We start from the raw sequence: 9,994 nt of genomic DNA on the forward strand, positions 1-9,994 counted from the left end.
TTTGTTTGCATTTGATATGTATAACTATATTTTATTTACATTTTTTAATTACATTTTCAGCTTTAACAAATTGAAGCTGAAAGGAAAACGTTTTAAATTTTCAGGAAGTAAAACAAATAATGTTTTCAAATATATAAAAAAAATATAATTTATATGCTTCAAATGTAAATGAAATATATTAATATGAAAAAAAAAATTACTGCAGCTGTAAATCCCCTAACTCTAATCATCATCATCATCATCATCATCATCATCAGTGAAATCATGATCATTGATGTCGTCATTATCATCATCATCATCATCATTTAACATCCCATGCGGGCATGGGTTGGATGGTTCAGCATAAACTGACAAGTCAGAGTGCTATGCTTAGCTCCAATATTTGCTTTGGTAAGATTTCTACAGCTGGATGCTGTTCCTAATGCTAACCACTTCACAAAATGTACAACACTTCACTGAGTTTTTAAACATTTTGAAGACGTTTAATTTATTTTTCTTAATTCAAAAAGTGAATAAGAGTTGGGAATTTTACTGTTATTACAAGGCAGGTAAAGGTGGTGATTTGGTAGAATTGTTAGCGTGCCAGGCAAAATTCTTAACAGTATTTCATCCATCTTTAAGTTCTAAATTCAAATTCTGCTGAGGTCGGTTTTGTCTTTCATCCTTTCAGGCTCAATATCTGTATCATGGCATATTGCTAAAGGTCTCAGTCATTTGTCATTGCCTCTGTGAAGCCCAACACTTGAAAGATGCTTCTACGTGCCACTGGCACAGGTGCTAGTTATGTGACACTGGCATTGGCCACATTTCCAACACTTGAAAGGTGCTTTTTATGGGCCACCAGCATGGTTGCTAGTTATGTGACATCAGCATTGGCCACATTGCCTCCGTGAGACCCAACACTCAAAAGGTGCTTTTTATGTCACCTGCACGGGTGCCAGTTACATGACACTAGCATCGTCCATAACTATGATTTCCCTTGGCTTGACAGGTCTTCTCAAGCATGGCATGTTGCTTGAGGTCAGGAGTCACAAACCTTTTTGAGAGCACTTGCCGAAATTGCCAATAACATTCTGGAAAAGTATTTTTCATGCACTTGAGATTTTTTTTATCATCATCATCATCATCATCATCATCATCATCATCATCATCATCCTCATCATCCTCATCATCATCATCATCATTACTGTGTTTTACAAAATACAAATAAAATATTCATTTGCAGCAATATGCGGTAGTAATGAAAACATATACTTTTTTTATTATTTATAATTAACAGAAGTTACAGAGTAACTCAAGGGGCCAGAGTTTTATGCATTGTCTCTTATCAAACCAAGAACATTACACACACACACTCATGCATGTACGTGTGTGTGTGTGTGTGTGTGCACATTTATATAAATATATATGTATATACTATATGTATGTATAGATCATGCATATATGTGTATGTGTGTGTGTGTGTGTGTGTGTGTGTGTGTGTGTGTCTGTGCCTGTGTGTATATAAATATAATAGGCAAGAGGGCAGTGTAGTATATGTGTGTTAGCAACATCTCTTCATGTGCCACTTTCAAAATCAATACCTCTGATAAAATATCAATAGATCACACACCATAGTAATACTATGCTCTGTGTATTATAGTAAAATAACATAGTTCAACATCATTTACATTAGTGATATAAACAAAGAGCAAGTGGTACCACCAATGTCATTCTTTACATTATCAACACTCAGGTTAGGCTGTCATCCTCTAAATGAGTTACTATATGCGGAACAAGCTAACAAGACAATTTACTAAACCTCCAAAAACTTCATGCCCTTGTTTGCATCAACTCATTATCTAATTGTTACCACATGCCAACCTGGCATCATTGTAAGTGTAACTAAGCATGTTCTCCAGTTGTAGCTGTTCAACACACATGATATTCACATGATATTCAGTTGCTAAATATTATATCTGAAAATATTTTATCCCTATGGCAAAAACAATGAAATATGACACTTGTTTCAAGCTGAAAGTTGTTGTGCCTGAAATCCCCTCAAATTACAGTAAATCACACATCAGCTTTCCATTTATGCCACATTCCTCACTGAGCACTGTTGTTTGAGGAGGTTTCAAACACAGGTAGTGAGGAAGTATGGAAATATGAAGCCTCTCTGAAGATGTCTAAGAAGGAAAATACTGCATGAACTGGTATCTGCCATTGGTTTGAATTAAGAAGTTACTTTCAAGGCCGAGTTAATGAAAACTATAAAGATGGCCCAAGTTAACATAACTTGCTCATGGATCCAAGAACTTAAGTGGGCAAAAACATGTCCTGGTGAAAGTAAAGATTTAAGGCAACTGCAAGCTGGCATTTCTTGCTTTATGAAGAGGAAAGATTTGGTGTTTGAACAGAAGACTAAAATTGCCCAGAAACTCCCAAAAGATCTTGAAGAAAAAATTACAAATTGCTATACACATGTCATTTTACTGAAGAAGCAACATGACTACTTGTAGTGTCAGGTTGGTAACATGGATGAAAAGCCTTGTTTTTTTCAATATACTCTTGAATCAAAAGTACAAATACAAAAAAAGCATCATCTGATAAGCAGTGTAAGTCAAGAAAAGACTAAATTCACTATTGTATTAAACTGTCTTGCAGAAGGAACTAAATTAAAGCCAAAGGTTATATTCAAATGAAAACAATGCCAACTATAAAGTTCTTGCCAAGTTTTTTTTTGTCTACATTCATAAAAATGGTTGGATGAATGATGCTGGAGTGCATTTATGGATTGACAATGTGTGGAATTGGTGGCCAGGTGGCTTATGAAAGGAAAGGAGTTAGTGTGGGACATGTTCAGGTCTCACTTGACAGTTAATGTAACAATTAATGTAACAATTAATGAAACAATTTTATATTTGCATAATTTCAAGGGGATTAATCAACCTCTTGATGCCCTCTTGAACCTTTTAAACACAATATTTGTTTGGAGTGGAATAAATAGATAGTGACTGAAGGAAAAAACATTCATGAAGGATGTGTTGTGCAATTTTGTGATGAAGTTTGGGGAAGGTGCACATGAAGAAACTGTAGTAAAATCTTTTAGAAGAGTGTGTTATTTCATATCCAATCAATGGGGAAGAAGATAATTTATGGAAAGAAAATGGCAAGCAGGACAGTGACCGATCCAAATATATCATTTGAACTTCCAGTGATTTATATCTACATGCTGACTTTACATCAGATGATGGACAGTATTTGAAGAAAGAATTTGAAGAATTCTAAAATGTGATCATACATGCTTTTATTGTCAATAAAATAATTATTTTTAAGCATAATTAACCATGGAATTTAAATTTATAAAGTATGTATCAGTCAATGTTTTTAAATTACAGTGCAGTATGTTAGAGTTATGGTTTTAATCATCAATAAAATAACTTTCGAATAACCTTTATTTTAAATGTTGTATAGTAATAATGCCAATGTGTGTATATTCAATAAACTGCTATTATGTATCATTAAACTGTCATTACCGACCGTAGTGCATTGTGTATGTATCAGTAATTTTTTCTGTGAATTCACAAGTACATCAGCCACATATAAAACATGCAAATCTTGCACATTAGCTAAATGTTATGGTAAATATGGGTATTATTGTCTGTTACTCCCATTAACCATAAATGTCTATATTCATGTGAATGTACAATCTTCTGTGCTATCATGAAGTTATACAGATGACATACATATCGTAGTTGTCTGACTGGCCGCCTGGGTTTGGTGTGTTGTTCCTGTTAGCATTTACACTCAGTGTATCAGCTGTTTGAAACAGCCTGTGCTGTAGCAGTAATATAATGCTGAATTTATACTTACATAACTGTGGTTAAGAAGCTTCCCAACAATATTTTTTGTTTCAGTCCCATTGCATGGTTCCTTGGGCAAATGTCTTCTACAGTGGCCTTGGGCTAATCAAAGCCTTGTGAGTGAATTTTGTAGATGGAAATTGAAAGAAACCTGTGGCATATATCATGTGTATATGTGTATAAGTGTGTGTGTGTGTGTGTGTGTGTGTGTGTGTGTGTGTGTGTGTGTGTGTGTGTGTGTGTGTGTGTGTGTAAGTATATGCTTATCTCTCATTGACTTGGCATGAAGTAATTATTATAAATGAACATCATTCATTTCCAATATTCTGCAAAAACATTTCTGGCCATGGGAAAATATTATCTTGTTTGGAAACAGATAATGGTTGGTGATGGGAAAGGCATCTGGCTGTAAAAATTCTCAATAAATTCTGTCCAACCCATGCAAGTATGAAAAAATGGACATTAAGAAAATGATGACGATGATCTCAGTGTTAATATGTTAAGTGTGTTCACCAAACATGAGTTTTAGTTGGAAATACTTGTGGCAACCTGTCTGAGTTATGGTAAGTGGTGTACAGTGATTATTAACTGCTCCACTGGTTGACCTCTCTCTGGTAAAGGTTTGCATTTTATCCTAGCTATATTAGTCAAATCCTAGTTTTGGGGTTTTATCAGATTTAAAAAAGTCGACTTGTACACTGCAATTTACTGTACACTAATTTAACTAGCAGGCATGGCCCTGTGCTTAAGAAGCTTGCTTTGCAGCCATGTGGTTTTTGGTTCAGTCCCACTGTATGGTACTCTTCTATTATAGCCCTGATCCAACCAATGCCTTGTCAGTGAATTTAGTAGATAGAAACTATTCTTTTACTTGTTTCAGTCATTTGACTGTGGTCATGCTGGTGCACCACCCTAAAGGGTTTTAGTTGAAGAAATCAACCCCAGGAATTATTCTTTATAAGCCTAGTACTTATTCTGTCAGTCTCTTTTGCTGAACTGTTAAGTTACAGGGACGTAAACACACCAACATCAAGTGATGGTGGGGGACAAACAAAGACACAAAGACACACACACATAAATATATATACAGACACACACACACACACACACACACACACACACAGACACACACACACACACACACACATATATGACAGGCTTCTTTCAGTTTCCATCAACCAAATCCACTCACTAAACTTTGATTGGCCAAAGGCTATAGTAGAAGATACTTGCCCAAGGTGCCACACGGTAAGACTGAACCTGGGACCATGTAGCTGGGAAGCAAGCTTCTTACCACACAGCCATGTCTGCGCCTACGTGGAAGCCTGTTATATGTGTGCATGTGTGTGTGTTTGTGTGTGTTGTGTGCATGGTTTGTGTTTGTCTCCAACTTACAACTTTACAACTGGTGTTGGTTTGTTCATATCTCTGTAACATAGCGATTTGATAAACAAGACTGATAGAATAAGTATTGAAGTTAAGAATAAGTACAGGAGTACACAGCCACTTGCATGTTAATGTCATGAGCAGGCTCTTCTGTTGGTTGGATCTACTGGAACCCTTGTCATGTGCCGACAGAATGCCACTAGTTTACTACAATCAGTGGATTATTTTTAAAACAACATGTTGATTCACTCTATAAATTTGAGACAAAATTAACTAGAATGTGCAGAGGTTTAATTTAATTAGAAACATATTGCTTGTTGACTTCCATATTTGTTTTTCTCTATTTAATGAATTTTACATGACTTTATATGCTATTTTTAAAAAATATATGTATATAAAAAAAAATCCTGTTTCTCTTTTCAGAAATAACAATGGCACTACTGACACTACACATAATCTTCGGCGGTTAGATGACCTCTTTAAGAAAATGATTTATTGGGATCAGGTTTACTATTTATTTTAATTTTCAGTTTATATATTTAAGGTTAAGTAAGGTTTATTTTCTTTTAACATTTCATTCACAAAGCTTTTGATGCTTCAGAAAACTTTGTCATTGAATTTTTGAGCATGAGTTGCCTGTTGCTTGAATCTCATGACATTGACCGTGCAAGTGAAAGTAGAGTTGATCATTTTCTTTTCTTTTCTTTTTTTTTTTTTGCCAAGGGTAACATCGTTTGTCTGTTTTGCACACTGGCATAGGATGGGTGGTTTGTCAGGATCTGGTGAGCGACAGGGCTTTATTGTGCTCAATGTTAGCTTTTCCATGGTTACTATGGCTGGATGCCCTTCCTAATGTCAACCACTTCACTGTGTGTATTGGATGCTTTTTTTCATGCTGCTGGCTCTAGTGAGGATGTCAAGTAACCTGCAAGACAGAAAAAGAACAAGAAAAAGAAAAAGCTTCCCCAACTAAGTCAAGTGGGGGTATTTGTGAGTGGGTAGAGGTGGCTTTATGCTAGGTGATGGGAGGATAAGTATGGGTATCTTGCTATAGAAAAGGTACATGGCTTCCCTGTATTATATAAAGGCAGTTGGGAGTTACTAGGAAGATAATGATAATGGTGACAAGGTGTCAGAGCAAACCCTCAAGGATTAAGAGAGAATACAGACAGTGGATCTAGTAGAAAAAGATGGAGGTGAGGGTTATATGAGCATAAAAGGAGAGTAACTGATGGTAAGAGAGGTGAATGTATTGAAAAGATTTAGTGCAAGATTCAGAGATACCACCTATGAGCTTGTAGCTTCAGTACTTAGTTACAGCATCATAATTCTTTAAATACCATAAGTGTTTGATAAACTCAAGAGAATGTCATTAATAGTTCTGTATGTGAGACAGGAAAAACATAAAGGAGTCAGTCATTGATGTAGTTAAAGATTTTGTCCTTATTTTAATGATATAATGCTGCATCTAATAGAAATTCTTAGGGACAATAAAATGCTGATTTCTATGTTATATGATTGTTTACAAAATTATAAACAACCAGAAAATAAGAAAATGATAAGTTTTGATATTCTAACCATTCCTTAATGTTGTGATAGTATAAGTATAATAAAAGAAATCCATTCTGAGATTATAGTTTTAGACTGGCAACAATATCAAATTAAAATTTCATTTCTTTTGAGAAGACTTCAACCAATTTTTTAAGGAAGGACAGTTGATTTCATTGGTCTCATTACATTATTGGATCTTACCAGCATTGTTAGTTTGAAAGGTTCAATTGAAAATCAATATAATATCATAAAAACTAATATCATAAAGCATTTATGCTGCTGTTCTGTTCTTCCTGAAACTTGCTTCCTTTATTTTGTTTAATATTAGCCAGCAGTTTTGGGGGAAGGGATAAATCAATTATATTGACCCCAGTGCTCAACTGGTACTTATTTTATCAACCCTGAAAGGAGGAAAGGCAAAGTTGACCTCATCAGAATTTGAACTCAGACCATAAACATGGACGAAAAGTATGCTAACAAATGACAAGCAGAAATAGAACTATCTCATTTTTGGACTAGACAGAAGAGGAGGGGAACACACTCAATCTTTGCTGGTTTGCATATAGAAGTAAAGTCTGTGTAGTTGATGTTCTGCTTGAACATCTTTAGGTTGAAACGTATAAGGAAAATATTGTCTCTGCTTCAGTATCTAGATAGTTTATTGCCTAATAAAAAGGACATTCTGATTTGTCACATACTTTTTATAATGGATATGAACATGTTTATTTGTTTTAACTTGTTAAATAGACATTGTATTTTTGTGAGGAATAGCCATCTCTTGCATTAAATTCTAGAATATTCACAAATTTTATCAATGTTCTTAGTTTTTAATCATTTTAAACTATATTGGTACAGATACTGATGGAGGAAAATGTGAATTATTTTGGAGAACTGCCATTGACAAGAATGGAAAAACTGGGAGTGCTTATCAAATTGCAAGCAGAATGGCAGGGTTTATGCTTTAAGTTGCTAGTGAGACATCAACCTTCACAAACACAGAAGACAAAAATGGATGCAGCCTTTGAAAAAATAACTTATGTGAATATAAAATAAATTTTATAATTGTAGATTCCTGTGTAACTCTCTGTTGCAAATTAATAGGTTTTGATTATATAGAGCTAAGTGAAGATGATACTGAGATGAGCAATTGTTTAGAGTACTTATCAAAAACAAACAACATTAAATTTATACTTCAAGCTGGTTTCTTATTACATTCTTTACTAATTTAAATTATAAAATCAGTTCCTTTGTGAGAAGGGAAAGATTACATATTTATTTTATATTTCCAAATAGAAAGCTCATAATATTTTATTTCAAAGATTTCTTCTATTTTACTTAACCTCTAATAGTATACCCAAACTCCAGACTGCTGTCATATGATGCTCTGGACCACCTATAAGAAAAACAACTTACCATCATCGGCAGGAAGGAAATTGTATGCAAACATAACTCATACAAGGGGATCACCTACAAGGAAAAATTACTGTTTGCAACACTTAGACGTTTGAACATATGAACCTCCTAAACTAATTTTTTAGTCTATTGCTTTTACACACTTTGACAGTGTTATTCATTTTCCAGAGTTGTTTTTTAGAGCAATCTCTGTATCAACATTGTTTACTAGATGGAAACTAGTCACATTTGTATTTTTAGACAAGTTTATTTAACCCTGTTTCAATTGAATTAGTTAAATAATGGGCAACACCTCTTTTTTGACTGATTTTCTTCCCTGTTAAAACACATTTTCAAAATGTCAAATAAAGTGTTAGAATGATTCATCAATGCTAAAGAAGAAACAAAAATCAATGTAAAATTTTTGATGTATATGCATATGCATTTGCGTGCATATTTACATATTCAAAAACATCCATTTCTTGCAAATATTTTTGAATCATTTTGCTTTTATATTGTTATATAGCTGATGAAGGAGATGAAGGTTCAGAATGAAGTTCTCATAACTGGAGAAAATGGTAATACTTTTTAAGTATAATCCTCTTAAGAACATTATTATAATTATAAACTATCACATTATTACACAGATTACACTAAAATAAAAAAAATTCAAATTTAAGATGACTACTACTACTACTACTACTACTACTACTACTACTACTACTACTACTACTACCTCTATTAATTGAAATATAGTTTCTTGTTTTTAGAAGTGCTTGTTTATACTTTTTCATTGCAGTTATAAACTTGCATTCTTTCTTTATAGTTTATTATGAAATAATTACACAATTTTACGATTACTTTTATATAGGAACTGCTAAAGGTATCAGTCGGTTGTCTGAGAAATTGAATGGATGGATTAAAAAACTAAATAACTCTGTCAAAGACCCAAAATTATTTGATCCTCAAGAAGATGATAATTTATTGGAAATTTTATCAGAAATTAATGATGCAGCAAATAACATAGTGAATAGCTTTGGAATGGTTGAAACACGTCATGAACGAATATATCTTGAACCAAAACGTCGGTGAGATATTTATATTTACAAGGGACACTTTTTAGATAATGTAGGCGTAATTATCAAAAGAGATGTTGGTTATAACAAGTATAGCACATGTTTGACATTGATGATCATTATTTTGATGGGTGTCTCTGAAACTTGTAATGAATGCTTCGTGATTTCTAACAAGTGTTTAAGAGCTAAAGCTTAAATCAAGTTTTGATGAAATGAGAGACAAAACTTCCCTTTTATAGGATGCTGATACATTGCAAGTGAGATTCCCTCATAATATAATACATTTGCCATTAATTAGGTGTCCTGAGGCAATGTAGAATAAAGTTTTCTGTCTAGAAATAGCTGCAAATTTGAAACCAGGAATTATAAACAGGTGGTTATATCAGGTCAGATATGAGGGCATGTGCTGTTTGCAGTGTGTTACTGCATTCACCATTTGCTGATATTTGCTTGTGTCATTCCAGGCAATCCTTTGAACAGTGTCTCAGTCAGCCACCCATCTCTGTGAGATACTTCCTCACCTACAATAATGAAATTATTAATATAATTTTACTTATGCCATTGGTCTCTTTATCTTATTCTTTTTTATATATACACACGCTAATACACGACCCATGTTATATTCCCCACTCATGTTGCAACCACGTCAGGGGCAAAACTAATCGGTATACAGCACTTACTCGGTATTACCTGTATCTTTAGGGTTTGGTTGACTCCAATACCCTTCATAACCTTTATATGTAT

The 9,994-nt window shown here is 33.9% G+C and overlaps 1 protein-coding gene across 2 annotated transcripts in view; it reads left to right on the plus strand.

Annotated features, from left to right (window-relative positions):
- LOC106873453 (axonemal dynein light chain domain-containing protein 1) overlaps positions 1-9,994 on the plus strand; it is a 102,241-nt gene that overhangs the window by 30,540 nt on the left and 61,707 nt on the right. For both annotated transcript variants that reach the window (XM_014920813.2, XM_014920812.2), the window contains exons 15-18: positions 5,655-5,736; positions 7,638-7,820; positions 8,701-8,752; positions 9,046-9,262. In XM_014920813.2, the coding sequence (XP_014776299.1) occupies positions 5,655-5,736; positions 7,638-7,820; positions 8,701-8,752; positions 9,046-9,262 (534 nt within the window). The remainder of the gene's footprint in view (positions 1-5,654; positions 5,737-7,637; positions 7,821-8,700; positions 8,753-9,045; positions 9,263-9,994) is intronic.

The sequence above is a fragment of the Octopus bimaculoides genome, chromosome 2 (genome assembly GCF_001194135.2).
Source record: "Octopus bimaculoides isolate UCB-OBI-ISO-001 chromosome 2, ASM119413v2, whole genome shotgun sequence".
NCBI classification, from domain to species: Eukaryota; Metazoa; Mollusca; class Cephalopoda; order Octopoda; family Octopodidae; genus Octopus; species Octopus bimaculoides.